This window comes from Cinclus cinclus, chromosome 7, assembly GCF_963662255.1.
Source record: "Cinclus cinclus chromosome 7, bCinCin1.1, whole genome shotgun sequence".
In the NCBI taxonomy this organism is placed as follows: Eukaryota; Metazoa; Chordata; class Aves; order Passeriformes; family Cinclidae; genus Cinclus; species Cinclus cinclus.
The window spans coordinates 33,960,499-33,983,839 of record NC_085052.1 but is presented as its reverse complement, the minus strand read 5'-3'; the positions used below and the strand labels follow the sequence as shown (position 1 = coordinate 33,983,839).

The following is a 23,341-nucleotide window of genomic DNA, read 5'->3' as shown; positions in this document are numbered from 1 at the left end:
TTCTCTTTAAAGCTGTTTGATCACATCGTTACCTGCATTTCTGACTTCCTGGATTATATGGGGATAAAAGGCGCACGTCTTCCTCTTGGCTTCACCTTTTCCTTCCCTTGCAAGCAGACCAGTCTGGATGCTGTAAGTTCCTTAGTATCTTTTGAATCTTAGTATCTTTGTTTCTGTGCCTCTGGCAGGCCTGGTTTCTCTGCCATCATGTCATCCATGTGACACTTACAGGAAGGTCATGCCAGGGGAAGGCTCGTATGCTGACCCTGACCAGTACAGCTGCAAATGCTGCTCAGCCCGTGGCTGTGACAGATAAGAACATTTAAGTTTTCCATGGTGGTCATATCCCTTTTTTAAGGCATTATGTTTTTTCTAGCTGTGTAAAGCTGCTGGTCTGTGACACGTGCCTGGTTTTGCAAGCAGTAAGCAAAAGTCCATCCCTGCTGCCAGCACCTATTCCCAGCTTGATCTTGTCTCACTGGATGGAGTGGTTGCACGAGTCTGTGGGCTGTGTCACCCTAAGGATGACAGTGTGGCCTGCAGCACATTCCTGACAAATGGACTTATGTTCTTTGCACTTACATGTTTTAACTTAGTCTGACACATACTTACACCAACCTCTACAGCTGTTAATAGTTTCCTGGATACTTAGCTGGGCTTTCTTTTAAGAAAGGCATACCTTCTATAATACTTTTTGGGGTTTTTTGGTTTGTTGCTCCTGGTGCACCTTTTTTTTCTTTTTTTTAAAATTGTTGCATTGCTCTGGAAATTCAGAGCCCAATCACAATTAGTTGTTTTAGGTGCAAATTCAACATTCTGAGGAGATACTCCTTTTCACAGAGGCTCTGCTGTAAATCATCACACTAAAATATTTGAAATGTTAAATGTACGGACTAACATCTGAGTCCTAGCAACTTGATAACGTGTTTTCTTGTTTTATAGGGTATCCTTCTCAATTGGACAAAAGGATTCAAAGCTACAGACTGCGAGGGAGAAGATGTGGTATATTTACTTAGAGAAGGAATTAAAAGAAGAGAGGTGATTTTTCTTCTTTTCTTTTTTCCTCAGTCTACTCCTCTCCAGTCTTGACAGTCCTTGTGGGTCAGGCTGGCTCCCTCTCACAGGATTTCTGTGCTTTGTAGACACAGGCTATGCCTCCTGTCTTGCTGTCAGAAGATTGTTTTTCCCCAGTGGCTTCTAACTTTCCACATTTGCAGAACTTTTGAGGCTTCTTTCAAACTCTGTGGAAATTTCCATATGCATGGAGAAAGCAGGAGTTTTCAAAATGGTGATTGTAGGAATGCACCTCAGTGTACACTAAAGGACAGTTTTCTTTTCCTCTTCTCGATCTTGAAAAAGCCTCAACCAGCTTAGCCAGAACTTTCTAGGAAGGGATGAAAAATACCCTGAGAAGGGTGTTAATTTTGCACATTTTTTTATCAGCCAGTGAAAAGGAAGTCTTAAAAGCTTTTTTACTGGAATTGCTATGCAATTGCTGTGATACTGAATGTTTATACCTCGTAAAAGACAGGTGCTTAAACATACCTAAGCCAAGGGAAACAGCCAGGGATATACTTCATCCTGAGGACAGTCTGTCATAGGTGGAGCACATACCTTTGCTGCCTGCTGGTAGATTAGGTTCCTGCTTTTTGCATGTGTGAGATCAGGCTGGTGATTTCAGTTGTTTGTTTCCAGTGTGTTTCTACAGCATCCCCTTTGGTGTGAGGGACTGCCCCTAGCCCAGAATTCTCACTGCTATTTTCTCTCTTCCAAAGGAATTCGACTTGGATGTGGTGGCTGTGGTGAATGATACAGTGGGTACAATGATGACTTGTGCTTATGAAGATCCAAACTGTGAAATTGGGCTCATTGTGGGTACGTGTTAGAGCTACTTTTTATTAACCAGCACGTCCACACTTCTGTCTGTATTCTCATGGAGGAATCCCTGTGGTTATCTGAAAAGAAAGCTATGATATCTAGGAGTAAAAGAGAGAAAAATTCAACAGCCAGCTTAGTTCTGTCCACAGTCAGTCGAGATAAGCAGAGGCTGTGATGCACAATAAATCCTGCCTGTTTTATCTGGTAAAGGCATGGTGCTGCTTGGGAGGAGAGCAGATGTGAGCTCAGGGAGCCTCACCAGCTCCTGGAGTTCCTGTTAGTTTAGCTTGTAAGAGTGTCCCTGCTGGGGTGTTCCGGTAGCCCACAGCTTTCCTCAAGATAAAGCCCTCACTTCATGTGGTCTCTCAGAATAAAATTGCAAAGTACAGCCACAATTCCCAAATGGCGTGTGGTGGAAAGCTCTGACAGACTGAGTGCAAAGACACACAACTCCCTTCCCAGCAGTGAGACAGCTGAGGTACTTATACAGGCAACTGCTAATGCCTTTGCAAATGCCATGCATGGAGAGCCTGAGTCATGGGGCAGTGTGAATTCCCAGAGCTCTCCAGAGAGGTGAGTTTTCCAGGGCAGAGAAGGGGAGCAAGGCACCTGCAAGCTTAAAGAATGCTTTCAGTTGCGAGATGGCTTGTAGGAAAAGAAAACACCACCAGTTTCTCCTCCAGACAGCTGGAAAATGTCCAGGATGAGTCAGCACAGTGCAGCGTGCGTAGGAAGCTGTGTCTGCGCAGCTCCATCCGTGGCGTTTTCAGGGACCAGAATTCTCTACAGGAAGGACAGTGTGTCCTTGGGGTGCTGGGAACACCCCCTGGGGACTGTCCACTGCAGCCCTGCCAGATCTGCTGTGCAGCCAGCATGTCTGTGTGCAGAACAGGGTGTCAGAGGTGGCCTGGCTACCTCTGAGATAATGGCAATGAAAGCCCCAGGGCTCTGACAGCTCCCTCTGCCTTGCCTGGCTGATGGCACCTGAGGGAGGTTGGGCACTGTTTGGGTTTGATCTGGTTTGGTCCTGAAGACCTGGCTCTCAGCCTGCAAATCCAGACATTCTCCCCACCAACCCCTGTGCTGTGGCTCAGCTCTCATGCAGCAGGGGAGTACTGTGGGAGGATCTCTTTCAGCTCAGACTGTATTGATGTAATTCCCTAAAAAAATGGCAAAGGGAAACAGATCTGCTGTAGCAACTGATGTATAATCTGGGATGCAGGATTAAATGAGAGTTAGGTAACTGCAAGAGAACTTTTGCCCTGGTAGCAGTTAAAGCTGCCTCTCTTTGCTAATAAAGCTTTACTCCCTGAAGACCTCATGTGTACATGGAGCACTTTGTCACACTACTTAGGATCCTCTTTAAGAAATACCAGACATGGCCTCATGTCAGCATGGAAGTAACCTTCCTGCTGGAGAGAATAAACAATTAAAATCAGAAAAACCCCCAAGCAATCAGCTTGTAAAACTGCTGCTGCTTTAGAACTTGCTGAGTTTTCAGTTCAGCACATTTTCCCCTGAATTCTGTGGATCCGTGGGCTTTGTGGAAGGTGGTTCCCAACTGTAAAGTCCAGCTGTCTGCTTCCTGCAGTTTTGGGGTGAGAAGCATGTGAGGTTTTGCGTGCTGTAAGTGCTGCCCTGCTCTTCCTCCCTGCATCGTGGGACCCTCAGCCCAGCTGGCCTGGGTGAGCTTCCTCTCTGAGCCACCCTGAGCAAAACACCGCAGGAGTAATGTTCTCCTTCAGTCTGGGGCTGCTGAAGAGTTGGGGTTTGGGGTTTTTTTGGTGATGTTTCAAGTGATGATTCAACTATTTCTTTCAGACAAAAAAACACAGATCAAGATCCCCCAGAAGGTTTGCCAGGGCTGTGGTGCTGATTTTTACCAGGATTTGTTCCAAAGAGTAACTTCAGCGTTTGTTTCTTTCAGGAACGGGCAGCAATGCCTGTTACATGGAGGAGATGAGAAACATAGAGATGGTGGATGGTGAGCAAGGGCGGATGTGTGTGAACACGGAGTGGGGAGCATTCGGGGACAACGGCTGCCTGGATGACATCAGGACAATATATGACAAAGCAGTCGATGATTTCTCACTGAATGCTGGAAAGCAAAGGTACTGCAGCAGAGATGATGTGCTGTGCATATATAAGCCAGGCTGCCTTAAGTGCTTTTAAGAGAGAGCTGGATTTCTCCCCGTTGAGAAAGGTTAAGAGTGGAAAATGACTGCAGTCCTGCTATCCTCTGGGATCGACCCTTTCCTGCTTTTCCTGGACACTGATTTTTTGTGACTTACTTGCTGCCATGGGACTCCACAGCAGGGCTTTTGGCGAGGACTTCAAAAGTCTTGAAATTATGAAGAGAGCCTTTTTTTGATCCTGTGCTGTACTGAGGGGGATAAGAGGGCTAGTCACTCTTTTACTCTGGGTCTCAGGTCGTGCCTGTGGAAATCCTGAATTTACATCAGCTGGTGTGGTTAAAGCTTGGAGCTGCTCACTCTAAAGCAGTCAGAAGCTCTCTAGCAATTGCAGCCAATTCTTATTTCAGACAATTTTCTGGATGGGCTAGGTCGTGTTAGAGGACCTGCCTTTCTTGCTCCTGGAGTTTGGTCCTGTTTTTGGGGCTCGGCTTTTGTTGGGCAAGTGCTTCCCTGTCCCCTTCAAGAGAATGTTGACAAGGAGATGTGTACCCAGCACTGATAAAACTGAGCTGAGACTTTTGCTTGCTAGGACTAGAGGTTTTCATTGTTTCTTTGCAGCAGTGCTTTGATGCCAGGAGCTTTTAAAGAGATTTTGTGACTAGAGTAAATCTGCCCACAAAAATCTGAGGAATACAGACAAGTTGGCAAGTCCCATGGGAAGCTCTTTAGAAGCTGAGGCTCAAACAGACGCAGAGGGGCAGACATGGGGCAAGCCCGATGCAGCAGCAGAGTTGGCATGGAGTAAGCAGTCAAAGGCAGTAGTGGAGACTGCCAGGGGAATAATTTATTCTAGAGATAGTTAGGCACTCAGAAGAGAGGACACTTGATGGGTACAAGCTTGAGAGAGTTCACAGTATTAAATGGACTTTGTGGCCTGCTTCCAGCGGGATGGCGCACTGGCCTCTGCTCAATCCAGGGCACAAACCCTGCTGTAGAGCTTCAGGAGGTGAAATAAAGGATGCATCACTTAATGCCCTTCTCAGGAAATGGAAGTGTTCCGTTCTTGTTGGTAAGGACACAACTCACAGACCCCAAAGTGCTCCATTCAAGCCAGAATGATGCTGGAAGGGAGGGAGTGCAACACACGGCTGAGACTCCCAAACAGAAAAAGCTCAGTGGCTCCATGAAACAAAATTACAGGGAAACCACAAGGTATAGTCACTGCAAATGCAGTGGTTTTGAGGGAGTCCTGCACTTCAAAACCAGCCCTGTGCAAAATGAAGATGGGGAAAACCATGTCCAGCCTGTTCACAGGACCACTGACCTGCAAGTTGGCAAGCTGGTGGTCCAGGGTTAGTTTATGCTCTTCAGTTAATTCAAGCACCTGGTTTTGTGTAGGAAACCAGTTGTCCCAAAACCCCAGGGAAGAACCAGGCTGTCTTTAACCCCTCTCAGCTCCCAGCTCTGCAGACAGGACCCAAGTTTCCCACCTGCAGTCTTGCCTCAAGCTGGACGGAGGCCATATCTTCCACCTGCAGAGCTCTGTCTAGCACAGGATAAAGAGTGTCCCGGGAGTGATGCTTAGCGCTGGTACCTGCAGCCCTGTGTGGGTAGGACACACCTGTGGCTGCTAACACACCTGTGATGCTGCCTTTGCAAACATGGGCAGGTTCCCTCTGAGCTGCACTGATGTCTTTCCTTGCAGGTATGAGAAAATGATCAGTGGGATGTACCTGGGTGAAATAGTCCGCAATATTTTGATTGACTTCACCAAACGGGGTTTCCTGTTCCGAGGCCAGATTTCAGAGACACTGAAGACCAGACATATCTTTGAAACCAAGTTCCTTTCTCAGATTGAGAGGTAAGAGCACTGCAGGGGAGGCTGCTCAGAGAGAAGTAGTGTAGTGTAGTGTGTCATCTGGTGATGCTGCTGGACGGGAGGGACATGTGGAGAGCATTGCTTGCTTCTCTGGAGAGAATTTGGATTTCAGTCTGTGTGTGGGGGGGATGGATTCTCTACAGTATCAAGTGGATTTCTAGCAGTGCTTACTGCTAAACGATGGGAAGGCTGTCAAGGATTCCCTCACTCTATCATTTTATTTCTTTGTTTGGAAATCAAGCCATTTTCTCAGGCCCCTTGTGTGTGTTTAGCTGCAATTGTGGAATTGAATGAACACTAGCTGAGTGAGGCCTGCTTACTGAGTGTTTTTGTGCTTTTATTGCTCGGATTCTGTATAGTAAAGCAATCTCTGAGGCTTCACAGGGGAAAAAAAACCCAAGGCTATTGTTAAAAATATTTTCCTGGAATTCCCTATGGTAAGAAGAGAGAAGGGAAGGCAATGCTGAGCTGGACTTGGAGCACAGTGCAGGGGTGACTGAATTTGCATTCCATGAGGTCACTTGTGCTGTCAGGAGAGGCTGTTGCCTGGTGTTGGGTGCACGGTTGCAGTCATCAGTGCAGTGGGGTTTATGGTTTGACTGAAGGAAGCCTGTAACACCATGTTTTCCTCCTCCAGTGACAGGTTAGCCTTGCTGCAGGTGCGAACCATCCTTCAGCAGCTGGGGCTCAACAGCACCTGTGACGACAGTATCATTGTCAAGACGGTCTGCGGGGCGGTGTCCAGGAGAGCAGCTCAGCTGTGTGGTGCTGGGATGGCTGCCATTGTAGATAAAATTAGGGAGAACAGAGGCTTGGAGCGCCTGGAGATAACGGTTGGTGTGGATGGCACTCTCTACAAACTCCACCCACAGTGAGTATTTGCCTCCTCAGCGTTTGTTTGTGCGTTGCGTGTGTGTCCTTCCTCTTGACGCTCCCAACTGGACTCTCTCACTTGCTGGGATAAGGTCCAGGAGAAAAAAAAAAAGTCTTAATCAGGCGCTCAGGGCTTTCTGAAGGGCAATGAGAGGATCAAGAATGACTTGAGAAAGATTCTTGAGGTGGTGACAAACTGAAGGGGACACAGCTTGCCGAGTGAGTTGGAAGCTGCATAGCAAGGGAAGGATCTCTTGGCTCTGCACAAGCAATGACAGAGCAGTGCTGAAATGCCTGGTGCCTCTTTGGGGGATGTTTCTGTTCAGTGTCCAGTGGAGAAGAGCTACTGCAGAACAATGCAGGTGAGGGCAGGAGTATAAAAGAGCTGGAGGCAGGAGGAGAAGAGAACTAGTACCCTAGTGCTCTAGTGTGTGTGGAGGGAGATGGGTGGGAAGGAGAAGACTTAGGTGATCTGTTCTTTTCCCTTTGCTGTGGATTAGTGATCCCAGTTACCCTCATACAGGCCAACGGGGCTGGGATGCAAGTGCTTCTTTCCTTTAACTCCTACTGCTCCCAGACTTCAAATCCACCCTGGTTTCCAGCATTTTACTTCTTACCCTGATGAAAGGGGATGCAGTGCAGATGACCATGGCAGTGCTCCACTCCATGGTTGCTGCAGCACCTTCCTCACCCCCTGCCCTTGTTTCCTTTTGCAGCTTTTCGAGGATCATGCACCAAACAGTCAAAGACCTGGCACCCAACTGCGACGTGACCTTCCTGCTGTCGGAGGACGGCAGCGGGAAAGGGGCAGCGCTCATCACAGCGGTGGGATGCAGGCTTCGTGAGGCTGAGCAGAACTGAACTCCACAATCCTGGCCTCGATTCTGTCTTGTGTTTCTCATAAAGCAGCGACTGCCTAGTCAGAACTGGTAAAAACCCAGAACTCACTGCTTTATTGGGGGAAAAAAATTTACAACTAATGACATAAAAAAATAGGATACAAGATAGAATGTGTGCTGTTAATAATATCTCCTGTTTCTGGACCCCGATCTGCATGTTTCTTACTCACCTTGTTGGTACCTTCCCCATCTGTAGGTCATGGAAAAAAACAGTCTATAATTTCTGCAGTTGTCAAAAATCAGTTGTTGTCTGAGATGAAATTGCCCCCAAGTGATGTGCGTTGAGAGCTCCCGTTGCATCATACCAAATGTGTTCTTTGCAGCATCCCTGTTAAGCGCACTGCCAGCACGCTGACCACCAGACCTGGGTGTTGATGCTTTTTAAGTGAAGGGGAAGCAACAGTTCCCTCCTGCATTATCTACCTGCTGTTGTTCCGTCTAAAGCGGTTGTGAAAACATTTTGGTGTGTCAGCACTGTGCACGCACATAACTCTTTATAGTGGGACTTGACACCGCGACTTACTCGCTTCCTTGATGCCTCTTCTTGTCATGGTGAAAGTAAACACCCTTGTCCCACAGTTCTGGTTCCACTGGTATTCCCCATAGCTTCTGTGAGTAGTGTTGTATTACTGGGCAAAATCTGTCATGTTTTGGCGAGAAATCCCTTAAAGAGTGAAGCCAAGTGGTTAGTGACTGGGGTAATCCAAATCTCCAGAGCTGTGAAATCGGTAGGTCTACAGTCCCTACGTGGCTGTGCTGTATTCTTCTGTCTAAGGGTTCTTAGAGAAAATAGTTCCTATCTCTTCTTGTGAGTCTGGGACAGGGCACTCTCTGCAGCTGCCCTTCCACCAAACCCGCAGCTCAGCCGCGTCCCCCGGATGCGCCTCCTTCTGTCTCTCGCCTTAAATAATGGGTATTTGCTTCCACACAGAGCTTTAATCTTTAATGCTGTTCAGCAATCACTCAGAACACAAACACTCAGCCAGAGTCAGTGCGCAGGAAGGAAGAGGAGGGTTGCGTTTTGATCTTGCCTTTGAGGACCTGGGTGCATAAAGAGCTCATAAAAAAAGCCAAAATTGGGTGCAGCTTATTCCAAGGACAAAAGCAACAGCAGATCATTTACACGTGGTGTACCCTGTCCTCTGTCCAGTCGATGCCATTATTGTATTTGCATACCAGTTGCATCACTTAACTTGAGAAGCAGTTAGGAAGGTACACGTCGAGTGATGTTTGTAAGTCACACCACTTTCTGCAAAGAGGGAGACCACACAGCAGTCCTTAATTCCCACTCTTCTTCTACCAAAAATGAGTTGGAGGTGTCCGCATGGTTTTCCCTGCTGCCTTTTCCTGCAGAAAGTAGATGGAAATTTGCAGGCTACTCTTCTCTGTTCTCATTCCACTCCCAAAGATTTGGATTGCCCTACCTATCAATAACATTTCAATATGCATTATGGTGCACTGTGAGTGAATGTTGTAAAGTAACCTGTGAGTCACAAACAGTCATTGCAGCTTTAAGTGTGTGTCTACCTGAAAAATTGCATGCCTAACTGGTTTTGCAAAGGTAGAGGGTCTTTTTACTTTGCGCACTAGTAGCTCTGGTACTAGTGTTACGTGATACTTGTGAAAATATTAAACTTTTTTGATGTGCGTTAACTGGTGTTTAGTGGTTCTTTCTGGAAGAGGTGCTGTTGGCTGGTGGCTTAGTGCTTTGGGAAGAGCTATTGTGTAGGGAGAGCTGCAACCTAATCCCAGTGGTGCCTGTGTTTTGTGTGTGTGTTTTTATTCCCGGGCATTCGGGGTCAGATTCACACAGGTCCCTGTGCCTCGTGTTTCCTAACCTAGTTCAGCAGAGGCACAGCGCTGACAGCGCCCAAATCTCAGGGGCCGTGTGGCTTGTCCGGGTGCAGCTCATGCCCTGTCTTGTGCAGGGGGCTCTGCAGTGCAGGAAAACCTTGGGGGCTGCACCCAGGGCAGTGTGGTTACATCAGGCTTGTGATGGATACACCGTGTCCGTGAGCTCCCCGTGTGTGTGTATAGCGTTAATGTTGGCAGAATCCCGGTGTCAGGTGCTCCTACACTGCTGCTTGGCACAGCCTGTGTTGGAGTTGTGGTAGATGAAGGTCCCTTTTGCGTACACTAAAGCTGTGCTCCTCCAATAACCCGTTTCACGTTACGGCTTGAATAGTCTGACAGCCTTGATGTGCAGCTATGACCCCAAACAGGAGACAGAAGAAGGTGAGAAACTTTTTTTGGGCACAGGGGACACGTTGCATTTGAATTGCTTGAAGGTTTGCAAATCTTGTGCCTGCTGTCGGCGGTGCTGTAGGGGTGGTGTGAGCCGTGCCTGGGGACCTGGGTTTGGAGCTCTTTGGCATATGAGGGCCAGGCTCAGTGCAGGATGGAGGGTGAACGAGAAGTGAAAGTTAAACTTGGTCTCAGGGTGACTGTGAATTTTGGAGATGCTGGCATAGGTCGTTTTGTTTATTTGATCCAGCTCATAACAAATAGGGAGTGAGTTTGTGTTTCTAATTTTTCCTACCGTGGACCATAATTGGTGTACTTGATAAGGCACGGCAGTTCATTTCCAAAGGGAGACATGGTGGGATTTTCATTTCCAGACTACTTCTTACCCCTAGGAAACTGTTCCAAGTGAATCACAAGCTATAACTGTCTGAAGAAATGTCTCCAATGTTACCCAAGCAATGACTGAGATGTCTTTCTTAAAGCTTTTAGGCTTGGTGAATAAAATCACAGTCCTCTTAACTGTTAAGCTGTAATTACTGCAATATGAACACAAAAATCTTATATTTCCTGGGGAAAAGACCATTTGCATACCACTGTTGTAATGTCATCTGCTCTTTACTCCTCTGGGGTTCTCTCAGAAGCCTTTTGAATGGGTTTTAAAACAAGCACACCTTGTTTTGTTTTCTTAAGAAAATAGCAGAAGGCAAAATAAAGTGTTTCTGAACTTCTGAACCCCGTTCTGTGCTTTTTGTTTGTTCCTTTGCCATAAAAATGAGATTCTTCAACTGTTTACCAACTGCAGGGACTGCTTTGCTACTTAGAGCACAAGCAAACATGCAGGAGAGGGATTTATTGCTGACCTGGATGTCTTTATTGCTGTGTGCTATTTTATCCTGTCTATATTTATATGAAGAATTGCATGTACTTACCATGGAGCATGGTGTTCCTGTTGCCTCATGCACCACAGGAATAATGTAGCCTGCCTTGGGCTGCCTTCCATATAGCAAGGGCTCGGATCATCTCTGGTTCCTTAACTCTTGCTGTTTCTTTGGGATGAAACCTCAGGATCTGCACTGTGAGTCCGCCAGGGCATGGAGAATTCCTTTTGCAATGTGAAGAAATCATCCTCTGCTTTCTGCTCCCAACAAGAGAAAGAGGTGCTTTGAGCTGTTGGAAAGCATCGGTGCCGGTCAGGGGCTGCACGGGGCAGCACGTGGGGCATCTGGAATGGGCTCTGGCTGGCTGTTCAGGTGTGATGGAAGAGGGAGGGGGAGGGTGGGATGCTCAAGAACAGGCCTGTTTGGTCTAAAAAGCTCTGCATTAGAAAGCTGCAGAGTTTAAAGGGCTTAGACTCACACCAGCTGGGCAGGGGGAATACAGCTCACATATATCAAATACTGAACTCTGTGAATAGGTGTCTGTCAGCTCCTCAGAGCAGGAGTTTCTGCCAGGTCTAGCCTGGCCCCAGCCACATGTGCCTAGCAAAGCATCCCTCCCAAATGGTTTTCAGTCTCTTTGGCAGAATGACTTGGTGGTGGCTGGCTGTAAATGCCTCTTGCTGCTCTCTCTCTACCCAGTGCATACACCAGCAATGCAGTCGTGGGAAGAGCAGGCTGGCCTGGGGAGAGGGCTGGCCAGGTCACATTCTGACTAGAAACTGTCTGCTGAAAAGATTTCAGGTTGTGAATTTTTCACGGGGGCCTGGGCTCTCTTGCCCCCACAGTGGGGCAAGTCTGTTGGGTAACAATTGTTCTCCACAGAGCCAGGGAGGTGGAGAAGGAATATGTATCTTGTTCCTGTATTAAAACAGGCTTGGGAAAATCATATCCCTGAGTACAGTTTCAGTTCAAGCTATGAACGTTTTCTCTGGATTTACTGCAGAATTTGAGCCTGCCAGCACTTTGTAGTTTGGCTTTCAGAGAGCAAGGGAGAATATTTCAAATAACTGGATCTTGTCAACATTTTAAGCGCTTTTTTTAATTGATAAGGTATAGTTTTGTGATATTCTTTACAAACCTGACATGAGAGGTGAAAGTAATTCTGAGGTGCTAACTTACCACACCACTAAGAAATGGTGTAACACTGTTACATGATGTTTGTATTTCAGCTTCTCCTGTTTTGTGTGCCTGCACATAATGCCTCAGGCTGGGAGGATGACATATTTCAGCCATTTTTTTCATATCTGGGAAGAGCAGTGAGGATAAATATGCGGTAAGTCTGGAAAGGGAAGGTGAAGGGACTGTCTGGGTAAAGACAGCGATGGGCCCCTGCTGTTAGGACTAAAAGGATGTGAAGGAGGTGGATCTTGATTGGATCCATGAGCCCTGACCAAGCCAGTGAGCATCCCTGGCTACTGACTCTTCTGAGAGCCTCACTCTCCAAATTGGGCACCACAATTAATATGAAGAAGAAATCACTTGAGCACAGTTTAATAGGAAAACAACATCATACTTTGGGACAAGGTTCTAGAAATCCATGCAAATGACAACATCTTAAGGAACTGTTTCTGCTGGTGAAATTGCAGGCATGAAAATCCCAGAATTCAGAAAATGTTGAGGACAGGCTGGATTTTTCAGTCTGGATGTGTTAGTATTTGCCTTTTTTGTAAACAGGATTTGGTCCACAGTGTTACCTGCCCTGGAGCTGCTGAGCAATGGGACTTAGCTGCCCACACAGCCCCGGGGTCCATCCCAGCTGTGCCACATGAGACCCAGCCTTTCTGCTCCATCATCCCTTTCCTGAATTTAGTGTCTTGGTGGAACAGAAATCAGGAGATCCCAATGTAGAAGGAGAATAATTTACATTCTACTGATTGGCACTGTCTCAGATCCGCTCCGCTGATTTTTTTTCACCTCCTGGGCCTGATGTTTGTTCTGTATTGCAGTTGTTGATGTAAGGGAGGGCTGAACTTGTATCCTGGATAATATTTGGACCTACATGGATATAAGTGTTATCAACACACTGCCTTCAGTGCTGATGGCATCCAGAGAAGTCCTGTAGGAAACAGTTGCTGCAGAGAAAAAGACCTGCCTCTGGCTTCTACACATCTGCTGCCTTGGCCTGGTGTATGGGGATAGAGCCCGGAGCAGGAAATCAAAGTGTTGATTGGGTGAGAGTAAATGATGTCTTCTCTCTCTCATTTAGCTGAGTTTCTGTGCTGAAACTTGTTCTTGACTTCTTGTAGGTTGTCTGGTAGAGAGATGGGGACATAAGTTTAAGTTTGTCTTTTTCTGTTGCTCTTACGCATGGACACCACCGGAAGGCTAGCTTGAAGCCAGATCGAAACCTGTGAAAGTGAGAAAAGCAATTAAATGGTCAAAGGATCTTTCTAGTTGCACAGAGATTGAACAAATGCATGACTTGATCCTACCTGTGAGTGACTATGGGAATAAATATTTCTACTGAAATCAAAGGAATGAGGTGAAAAGCTAAACACATAAAACCATGGAGAGGTGTGCATTAGGAGTTTATGATCAGATTTCCTTGTATTTTAAGTAAACATCTAAGGTCAGTGGAATGGCAGGTTGTTTGATGGTGCTGACCATGCTGGTAACTGCATTTGTGAGACACAGAACATGTAAGGAAAATACATGTGTTTACCCACCGGGAGCCTTTTAAAACAACTATGAATAATTAAATGAGGAAGCTGTCTGCTTTCTGAGAGAGGAGGGGGAGGATGTGTTTGTGTGTTCCACGTTAAATGCAGTTTGGGTGAATGGGCTGCAAAACTCTTCTTTTGCAAGCTCCCAGGCAGGAAGGATGCTGTTTGAAACGCTGGAAGGAGCAAGCCTTGCAGCATCGCTCTGGAGTTAAACATTTGGCCGGTGCAGGAAACGTGCTGATAACCATTTATTACCTTTGAAGCTCACTTCATGCAGCGAGGCTGAAGGCGGGTGGGGGTTATGGATGCAGGATTTGGCACGGAGATCCGCGGGCAGGCAGAGCAGCTCCCTGCACTCTGCATCGTGCAGCCCTCCCAGCGCAGAACAAGAGGGACATCTCTTGGCACGCTGGGGTTGTGCTCCCCCAGCTGCTCCCTCCCGGTCACTCGTCCCGATGGGCCTTCACAGGCCACCCGTGGGCTGCTCCTGCTTCCCAGCCATGGGGCTGAGCCCCGGACTGTGCTGGCTGGCTTTAGCTCAGCATTAGCTCAACAGATGCAACTAAGGGATTACAGATTCCTCCCTTGGTAATAGGATGGTGGAAATGGGTGCAAATGTGGCTGTGCTAATCCTATGCCTGCTGCCTGTGCTTTATTCAGAGACAGAAAATACTAAGGGCTGAGTTAAAATCTCACCTCCAGAGATTTACAATTTTTCAGGCTGAAATTTTAGTTTCCTCTGTGCACACGTGTTCACGCTACTCACCTCTGGTTCAGGCAGCAGTATATGATGGGGTTGTACATTGTCGAGCTCATGGCGAGGAGGAAGACTGTGAGATACACCTGCTGAATGTACTTCTGCTGGTAGATGTCTTCCTTGAAGCTCCCCAGGATGAAGTATATGTGATAGGGCAGCCAGCAGACAGCAAAAATGATCACCACTACCACCATGGTCTTCACAAACTAGGAAAACAAAACCAGTGGGTTATTCCTGGGCTCTGTGTGGTTGGGCTGGCTGGGGCAGTGGGAAATGCTGGTTTCACTTTGGCCTTGGTTTGCCCTCCAGAAGTTCAATGCATAGAATGTAGTCCTGGACTGCTATGGCAAAGAAACCAGCCGTGGTGATGAAACTTGGGAACAGGGAGGGAGTGCCCTGGCGATGGGAACTGGAACAGGGAGGGAGTGCCCTGGTGATGGGAACGGGGCGGGGGTTAATGCAAATATTTCTGCGTGGACTCTGCAGAGAGGAACTGCTTGTAGCTACACCAGAGAGATGTGCAGGGAAATGAGACTCTTGCTCTTGCACTGAGACTGCTCCACTCTCTCCAGAGTTTTATCCTCACATGTGTGGATTCTCTGGACACCAGGCTTTACTCTCTAAGGGCTGCTGGCAGCCAGCCTGCTGCTGTGAAACTTTCTTCCTTGAAGGCTGCCTGGTGCATGCAATCACCATTTTTTTTCAAACTTGCGGGCTGATGCCCTTTACCCTGGACCCGAAATATTTTGTTACCTCTCAAGCCCAATCCCACAAGATTCTGTGTCAAACGCAAGCTCCATTTTGGAACTGGAGCCAGCAGAGCTGGTGTACTGGGGGTAATTATACCTAAGTTTCACTTCTGACCTTTTTTTTGGCTTTAACTTGGTGCTCATAGCAGACTCTGTTCAGGTGGTTGCCTGGAGCCACACTGCTCCACAGAGTAATTCCTATAATGCTGTATGCAACAAACATCACCATTAAAGGCAGTAAATAAATCAACACAATCACGGCAATGTGATACCTGAAAGAGAAGAACAAGCAGTTTTTAACATCAGTATAGCTCTTGGAGAGGTCTTTGAGAAACTGTCTTTTGGATATTTATCCTGGCTCCTATTGGTGAAACCATAGAGAAGAAATTTTGCCTATAATTATTGTCACAGGGACTTTTGTAAACAGCAAAACTTCTTTGTCTCTCTTGAAGTGTGATGAGAGGTGCTTGGGCTGGATTCTCTGCTCTTTTAAGACAGAGTGACATAATTTATCTTTTAGCAGAGGATCGCAGTCCAGGGCCACCTGCACTGAGCTTTGCTATCCCACTGCATCCAGGAGAGAGAGAGAGAGATGGTGGTAAAAGTACAAGCCCTTAAATCACAGGCATGGGAAAGGAATAGTCCAAAAACTGTCCAAAAACTTGATGAATGCAGTAGTGACAAAAATGGAAAAAAAACAAAAGCCAGATCAGGAACTGCAAAAGGTATCTGGCTGCTAACAGGGTGCACAAAGTGAGGAAGGGATGTGGCCTGTGTTTGTGTAGCTGGGTGTTTTTATTTATGTGAGCACACACAGTTAATGTACCACCAACAGGCTACTCAGTTACTGCTCCAGCTGGAAGCACTGGCATCCCCTCAGCTGTATTTTAACCTCAGTCCTTTCTAGTTTTCTGTGTCACCCCACAAACTTCTGCTGGTTCCGTCATGCTGGGGGCTGATTAGTTTAAGCAGCCACCATTTATGGGAAGGGAACAACTTGCTCACTCCATTACTGCAGCTGCCAAATTAACATAAACAGTGTGAAAAGCAGGAATAGGCAGGAGGGCTCTGGCACATGCTGCTGGCAGTGACCCCAAAAGTTTGGGTGGGTGCAAATGGTCTTTCTCAGCATGACAAGGCTCTGGGGTACTTCTCAATTAGTGCTTTGCAGAGTGCTGTTGAAATGGGCCCACGGTGTTGTTTGTTCCTTGGGGTGGCTGCATAAAGAACAATACTATATTTGTGAAATGTGGAGAGTTTGTCCCTGCCAGTTTTCCACTTTTTCCCACTGATCTCAGGGCAGTTTCTCTTTTGAAGGTCTAATACTGTGTGTAGAGTGCAGCAAAACCCTTTTAGGGTTCCCATCCTGGGAGGAGGAAGGGAGGAAAGGAGCCTGAGTTGGAGCACACGTAAAAAGAAACTTTTAGTCTTGTAGCTTTACTACTTTGCTGCAAAGTTAACCTGTCACCAGAAGAAAAATCCTCTGTGGTTAAGGTTCTTTACTCTGGTTAAACTTCTATATCCTTTGTATCCAATATTTTTCAGGTGCTGGCAGTCAGTAGTGCATTGTTTGGGGTTTTTAAAGTTGTTGTTTTTTTTACTTCTGTCTGTCATAATTATACACATCTTTCCTGCAGAAAAGGATTTGCCTTTGTTCTGAAGTCTAGAAATCTTGAAAGATGGGTTCACTCAACTGCAAAGGACACACAGTCAACACAAGAACCCCGTTTTCTTTTTTCTTTTTTTTTTTTCTTTCTTTCTTTCTTTTTTTTTTTTTCCTTTGGGTTTCTTAGTATTTCTTTTCTTCGCATTTGGACTAGTATATGAATGACTGCACATAGCTTGCATGATTTCTGGGGAGCAATGTTTCCAGCTTCCTTTCTAAGAGAGATACCAAAACCTGCAGATCTGAGGCTGTTCAGGAAAAGAGAGCTGGTGTGTTGTGGTCAGGAGATGCTGCTCTTCAGCTGGAGATCCCAGAAAGGATCTGCCCTGCAATTTGCCACGTTCAGGACCAGTCTTTCCAGCCCACAGAGATTTTGTCAGCATGCTGGGGTATTCATTTGAGTCCTCTCCATGCAATGGATGTGGGAGAAATAAATCTTGCACTTTCCATCCGAATGGAACAGTCATCAGTGACTCATGTATTAGTGGTTATCTATTCTCCCTCCTCCTCAATCGACAAGGGCCTGGCACACTGTTCCTCAGCTGGTACCAAAGGCACCAAAAAGGAGACCCCAGGAGGAGCATCTCCCAGCATGAGAGGTTTGAGCCTGATTTTACTCTTTGCTCAACTGGGAACAAATGGCAACCACTGCCTGAATATGCTGCAGCTTGGCCAAAATTGCACGAAGGCTGTGGAACTTGGCACATATTAGTGTGAAAGTCAGTTAGTCTGGAAATAGCTAAGTTGAGGAGGCATCCAGCTGTTTGCCAGAGATGAAGACTGAGCAGGGAAAATGTCCCACAGACAAAAGCCCTCACAGTGGGTTTTGATTTGTAAAATTGTTTGCACTTTGTTAATTGATTTGCTCCTTTTCCTGGGTTTTTCCACTGCTACTTTGTACAAATATGCTTTGCTCCATAAATTTCTCAAAGGTGCATGACGTGCTTTGAGCCATGAGCAATCACAGCAGATTCCCTACATGCTTGTTTCATCTGTTTGACCAATATTGCTTTTAAGCAGGAGGAAGTCGTTGTGGGGCTTAGGGACTTTTTTAGGGAGCGTAGATGTGTGCCCAGATAAATGTGCCTACAAAACCTTAGGATGTTTGAAACAGGCTGCTCTCAGGTTTTATTTTTTTTTACCCCCACAAAGAGCAGCGTAATTTTTAACTAATTATGTGGCTTCTCAACACTAAAGACACCCAGTTTCCTTCCTTCTTGACAGAGGAAGAAAATCCAGAATCTTTGATACCAGGATTTATTGATTGTTTAGACACTTTTTGCACTGATTTCTCTTGAATTCCCCAAGCCCTGTATGTAGGGTTTCTAGGCATTAAAACCAGTTTTCAAAGCAGGGGAGATGCCAGGTTCAGGATTACACTGAACCATGATCACCTGGCAGCTTTTACCACAGCTGGCTTAAATTGAGTTTAGACGGGCTGCCCCAGCCCTACATTCTCCTGCTCTCTCTCCCAGCACTCTCCATAGCCAACAGTTTGGAGATGAAATTATTCTAATGGTTATTTTTTGCCTGAATTGGGAGTTTTCTGGTGCCTCTTACGCCAGCTGGTGCTTGGACCCAGCATCATCAGGCCAGACCACAATGCACTTCATGGCTCCGTTGTCCATCGTGATCTCAGCGTAGAAGCACTGCGGGAAGGCGAGTCCAAATGCCACCAACCAGATGATCCCAATGATGACTTTAGTGCTTCCAGCAGAGAGCCTGGGCTTGAAGGGGTGGATTATGGCCACATACCTGCAAGAAACAGCTAGTGCATTTACAGTGAAATTGGTGAAATCTGTACAGCAAACGCAGCAAGTGTAAAAACTCACCGGGATACCGTAGTGGGCTTTATTAATATAGACATTTTGACAGATTCCAGGCCATAAATAATAAGGAACTAAATCCTTTATGAAGATAATATTTGCAAGTGTTAGGGCAGGATATAATAAACCCACATGGATGGATGCTTCTGGTGCAAGGAGGAATCAGTTCTTTATTTCTTCTGCACACATGCTTTGCAAGCGTTCCCCTTATGGGATTTTTCCTAGAATCCCAGGATGGTTTGGGTTTGAAGGCACCTTAAAGATTACCTGGTTGCAATCCCCAGCCGTGGGCAGGGACACCTTCCACTATCCCAGGTTGCTCCAAGGCCTGTCCAACCTGGCCTTGGACACTTCCAGGGATGGGGCAGCCACAGCTTCTCTGGGCAACCTGTGCCAGGGCTTCACCTCCCTCAAACGGGAAGAATTTCTTCCCCATATCCCATCTAACCCTGCACTCCATCAGTGTGAAGCCATTCCCCCTTGTCAGTCCAGGCCCTTGTAAAAAGTATTCTCAATCTTTTCAAATTTTAAGTTACGCTTGCAAGTGCCCTACAAAAAAAAAAAAAAAAAAAAAAAAAAAAGAGTCCAGGCAGAAGCATGCTTCTTCCTCCTAATTATGTCAATCTCTGATGCTTCATATTAGCATAAGAGCAGGGTGGGATCTTGGGTGTCCTTTACCCTGATTTTTCCCCACTGATTTCTAGCTGTGGAAAACTGGTGCGGTCTGTCTCTGTCTGTGACTGCTTGTGCTTGCAGTGGAGGGAAGGGCTGACCCTTCCATCCCATCCCACACCTGCTCAGAGCTCTCATGGCACATCTGACTCTCGGATTACTCATGAGCCCGGGGCACTCTCTGGTTTTAAGTTCCCTGTGTGGAAATGCACGGTGTTGTAACGAGTACATAATCAATTATGCATTTCTTGTCATGCTTCCCCTATTCTTTGTCATGGTTGTTACAAAGGCAAAATAGAGTGGGAAATGCCCACTGCCTCCTAATTTTCATCGCAGAATTCTGGCAAATTGTGCTGTCTCTTGGCCAGGATGTTGGTAGGGAGCTCTGCCCAGCTGCTGCTGCAGGACAGGCAACACAGTGAGCAATGCAGGGCTGCACAGCAGCAGGGCCTCGTTTAGCTATAAAATTTTCATGTCACCTCGCTTCTCTTTAGCTTGCCATAGGCAGTGTTACACAGTGCTCCAGTCAGGTCAGAGAGGAATCCACTGGTGGATATTCTCTGGAATATTTGCCCACAGAAGTGCCTGAAATGATGATCTGTGGCCCGCAGTGAATGCCAAGTCCTGGGAATAAATGATGCCAGCCACTGTGCTGTCACTGCAGCCCGTGTTGCAGACATCAAAGGTGTTACAGGGCTGGGCAGAGGCTTTCTCACTCTGCCAGGGGTGCACCCCTGGGGTAAGCTGTGATTTTAGGTGAGTTCCTGCAAGTTGGGAGATTTATCAAACCTGCTGATATCTCCTGGCCCCTCTTGCTGTGTGGCAGCAGGGCCTTTGCCCCCTGGCTGCTCATCCTCCTTGTGCCCTCTCTCAGTGCCCCTGTGTCATCCCAGGATGCTGGGACTACAATCCTGGGGCCCTTCCTCTGGTCCTCGTACAGGCAGACAAACCAAGCTGAATTTTGGGCCCTCCTGTGCACTTTGCAAACAGGTTGTAAGAGACTTTGCTAGCCAGAGTGTGAAACCCGAGCTGATGGATCAGACTGCGTTTCTGCCCGGAGCACTGCAGTGGAAACAGCTGCTCTGGTAATGGGGAAACCAAGAGATCCTAAACCCAAGGGTGAGCAGTAGCACCAGAGACTTTTCCATGGCAGACAAAAATGACTTAGAACTATCACTTCTCAGCCTCCTTCCTTAAAATAAACCACTTCAGAAGATGTTTTTATCGGAGTTAAACATTGGAGCTGGAGTGGACACAAGTTCTCTCAACAATAAATGGAAGCGTCGAGTTTCCAGGAGACCGTGTCAGGATCTATTTTAAGGCTAAGCAAAGAATAGCTAAATATGGTTTGCGGTGAGGTGCCAAGTTTTCTTTCTGATCTGTGCCATGTGACTAAAGAGATTTTGGCTATTACACAGGTGCTTTCACCAAAAATCCCCAAGGAACAAGAGTATGAAGATATGACAATAGGCTGAAATTGCTTCTAAAAAATATTCTTTGTATAAAATAAGATGTATAAAATAGGAAGGAGGGTAGAGAGCCAAAAGGGGAATAATCTCCTCTGCTTCTTGCACACAGCATTGCCTTTAAGAGAGGAAATTCCCACAGGCTTTTGGGCACTTTCTAGTAAGAAGGAAAACAGCTTCATGCTATTTAACAATGACCTGTAAACACAGGCGGACTCCAGAAAATAACGCTTAAGTAAAAGTGACTTGGCGGTTGGAAGTGAATTATATGAAAATACCAAATTGCCCCAGAAGTCAAACAGAATCATTGTAATTACTTCCCTCCTTCTCGGAATAAGTCATTCTAGTGAACCAGGGCAGCAGATTCTGCCATTTCTAATTTAATTCCCATTATTTCTGGTGGTTTTCTGGACTCATAGCAGGATTAGGGCTACGGATAGTTTCAGCAGCCTGCAGCATACTCTCCTTTTTCCAAATATATCCATCTCATGGTCTAAAAAACCCCAGCAAAACCACAGAAGAGTTTTCAGGATGATTGGGAAACAATTTATGATCAATAATGTTGAAACAACAAAATACCAGCCACTTCCACTCGTTACAGATTTGCGTGTGATTCAGACCAGGGATAAAAAACAGCAGATCACGCCACAATTAGCATAAAACCCCATAGTCTGGCACTCCTTCCACTTTGCTGATAAGGCACCTGGCAGAGTGGGGGTCAATTGCACAAATTATTGCAATGATTTTTTATGACTTACAGGGCATCTTTTCTGACCTCATCTGTTCCATTCACTTCTTACCTCTCCGCAGCCACGGCTGTCATGGAGTAAATGCTCACAAACACCGCGGTGATGGGGAACCAGTTCTGAAACCTGCAGAACTCCTCACCAAAATACCAGATGTTGTGACTGGCATAGATGAAATTGAAGATGGTGTTGAAAGCGGACATCAGCAGGTCCGAAAGAGCCAGGTTAACAATGAAGTAATTGGTAGCGGTCCTCATTCTCCGGTGCGCCAGAATGATCCAGATGATGGTGACATTGCCAACGATGGATGTGACAACGATGAGTGAGTAGGTGATGGCCCACAGAGCAAGCCTCCATCCTGGCTGGCTGAACTGGGTTGCTGCTGTCCAGTTGCCGCTGTCCTGGAGGGAGCCAGCCTGCGAAACGTTGCTTGAGTTAAAAACGGGAAACACGCCCATGGCTTTTCACTTCTTGTAAAAGAAAACCGTCTGGTGCCTGCTCATTTCCTTGCAGTAGATGCTGGCGGTATGAATTTTCACGCATTTAACCAAGTGCTGTTAAAAAGGCATCGGGATGAGCTGTCTCATGTCCTCCTGTCCTGTTTTCCAAGTGATGCAACACAGTTCCAGGAGGAGATGAGCGATGCCAAGGGCCTCCTCCTTCTTCCCTGGCATTTTAACCTGTGCTTGAAGAGCAAAAACCGAAAAAAACCTCTCTTCTTCAAGTTCCTTTTTCCTCTAAAAAGGGAAGAAAATAAAAGGAAAAGGAAGGCGTTTTCCAGCCAGTGGCAAGTGATGTCTTCCTTTAGATTACTTTAAGGGACAAGAAAACATAAATGGAAGCCAAAATACACTTCAATCCAAGTAGAAATTCTTTGTCAGGGCAGCAGTTTTCTAAAGCACCAGGTGTCTGAATACCCTGCAGTGGGACTGAGGACATTTACTGTTCTTTCTCTGTGTAACTCTGAAGCCTGAGGCAGGAGTTGCACTGGGATAAAATCTCAAAGGTTTTAAGGGGACTTTGAAAGGAGGTGGAGTCTCTTGCAGGGGAGAACGAAACAGCCAATTTGACATCAAATGAAACGTGGCAAAGTGATACGTGAAGCCTCCCCCCCACCCCCACTTGGTTAATGCTGCTCTATCAGGAATTTTACAGATTCACATGCAAGTTACTTTGCCAGGTTTACTAGTTCTGCAGTCCTCCTGTTTCCAGGACCCTTCCTGAGCTTCCCGTGAGCTCTTGTAGCAAGAGAGGAACTATATTTGATGCAATTCAGCAAGATCCTTCCTTTTGGATGGCTGCATCCCCTTTCCCAGTGTGTGCTGTAGGAACCTGGTGACCTCAAGCATGCAGAAATTTCGGATTCTTATAGGAAAAAGGAGCCCCTGACTCTGCTCGGAGCACAGCACGCTTGCTCGCTGTTAGCATTAAAGCAAAGGGCATAAACATGAGGCTGAGATTTCCAAGAACACTTGGCACTGACTCATGCCTGCTCCACTGGGAGCTGAAGGTGTTTCAGGGATGAAAACCTGCCTTCAGGAATCAGAAGTGCCGGCAGCGCTGGGATGCAGGAGTTTCCCAGCTCCCGTAGCTGCTGGAGCTGCAGCTTGTGCCAGGTTCTCCTGTAACAGGGCAGCGTTTAACAGTTCAGGACCCTTTGCACCAGCTCAGCCGGGAATCTTTGCTAGCGTCATTAATTTCTGGAGGCAGCCTTGAGCTAACCCATCGCCTAACCAACTCTTTCAAGCAGGTTTTCTCTGTTACAATATTGCCCAAATGTTGCTTTTAAAGAAATCAATATCTGTCGTCCTGCATGTGATGTCTCCTCTTTGCAACAGACTTCCCGGCAGGAAATCCCTCTCAATTCCTTGCCCGGGAACTGAAAAGGTACACTTGCACGTATCTTCTAATATTGTGTATTGCAAAGCTTTTCCAGGGGAAAAAAAAAAA

General features: G+C 46.6%; 2 protein-coding genes across 3 annotated transcripts in view; one reads left to right on the top strand and one right to left on the bottom strand.

The window, feature by feature from the left end:
* Nucleotides 1-10,562, top strand: part of LOC134046293 (hexokinase-1) — a 36,774-nt gene extending 26,212 nt beyond the window's left edge. For both annotated transcript variants that reach the window (XM_062496627.1, XM_062496626.1), the window contains 7 exons: nucleotides 13-132; nucleotides 943-1,038; nucleotides 1,776-1,875; nucleotides 3,806-3,989; nucleotides 5,719-5,874; nucleotides 6,530-6,763; nucleotides 7,482-10,562. In XM_062496627.1, the coding sequence (XP_062352611.1) occupies nucleotides 13-132; nucleotides 943-1,038; nucleotides 1,776-1,875; nucleotides 3,806-3,989; nucleotides 5,719-5,874; nucleotides 6,530-6,763; nucleotides 7,482-7,626 (1,035 nt within the window). In that variant the 3' untranslated portion in view covers nucleotides 7,627-10,562. The remainder of the gene's footprint in view (nucleotides 1-12; nucleotides 133-942; nucleotides 1,039-1,775; nucleotides 1,876-3,805; nucleotides 3,990-5,718; nucleotides 5,875-6,529; nucleotides 6,764-7,481) is intronic.
* A 2,439-nt stretch (nucleotides 10,563-13,001) lies between these two features.
* TACR2 (tachykinin receptor 2) lies at nucleotides 13,002-21,907 on the bottom strand. The gene is made up of 5 exons (XM_062496403.1): nucleotides 21,446-21,907; nucleotides 18,242-18,436; nucleotides 15,131-15,287; nucleotides 14,276-14,472; nucleotides 13,002-13,194 (listed from the first exon to the last, which is right to left on the bottom strand). Exons 1-5 carry the CDS (start codon nucleotides 21,847-21,849, stop codon nucleotides 13,002-13,004), a joined length of 1,146 nt encoding a protein of 381 aa, XP_062352387.1. The 5' UTR covers nucleotides 21,850-21,907.
* Between the last annotated feature and the right edge of the window lie 1,434 nt (nucleotides 21,908-23,341).

Excerpts from the sequence above, each read along its gene's own strand:
- TACR2 (XM_062496403.1), bottom strand. The coding sequence starts at position 21,849 with ATGGGCGTGTTTCCCGTTTTTAACTCAAGCAACGTTTCGCAGGCTGGC. Across the intron at positions 15,288-18,241 it reads GGGTCCAAGCACCAGCTGGC|GTATCACATTGCCGTGATTG; the intron begins GTAAGAGGCACC and ends CTTCTCTTTCAG. Across the intron at positions 13,195-14,275 it reads TACTGCTGCCTGAACCAGAG|GTTTCGATCTGGCTTCAAGC; the intron begins GTGAGTAGCGTG and ends TCACTTTCACAG.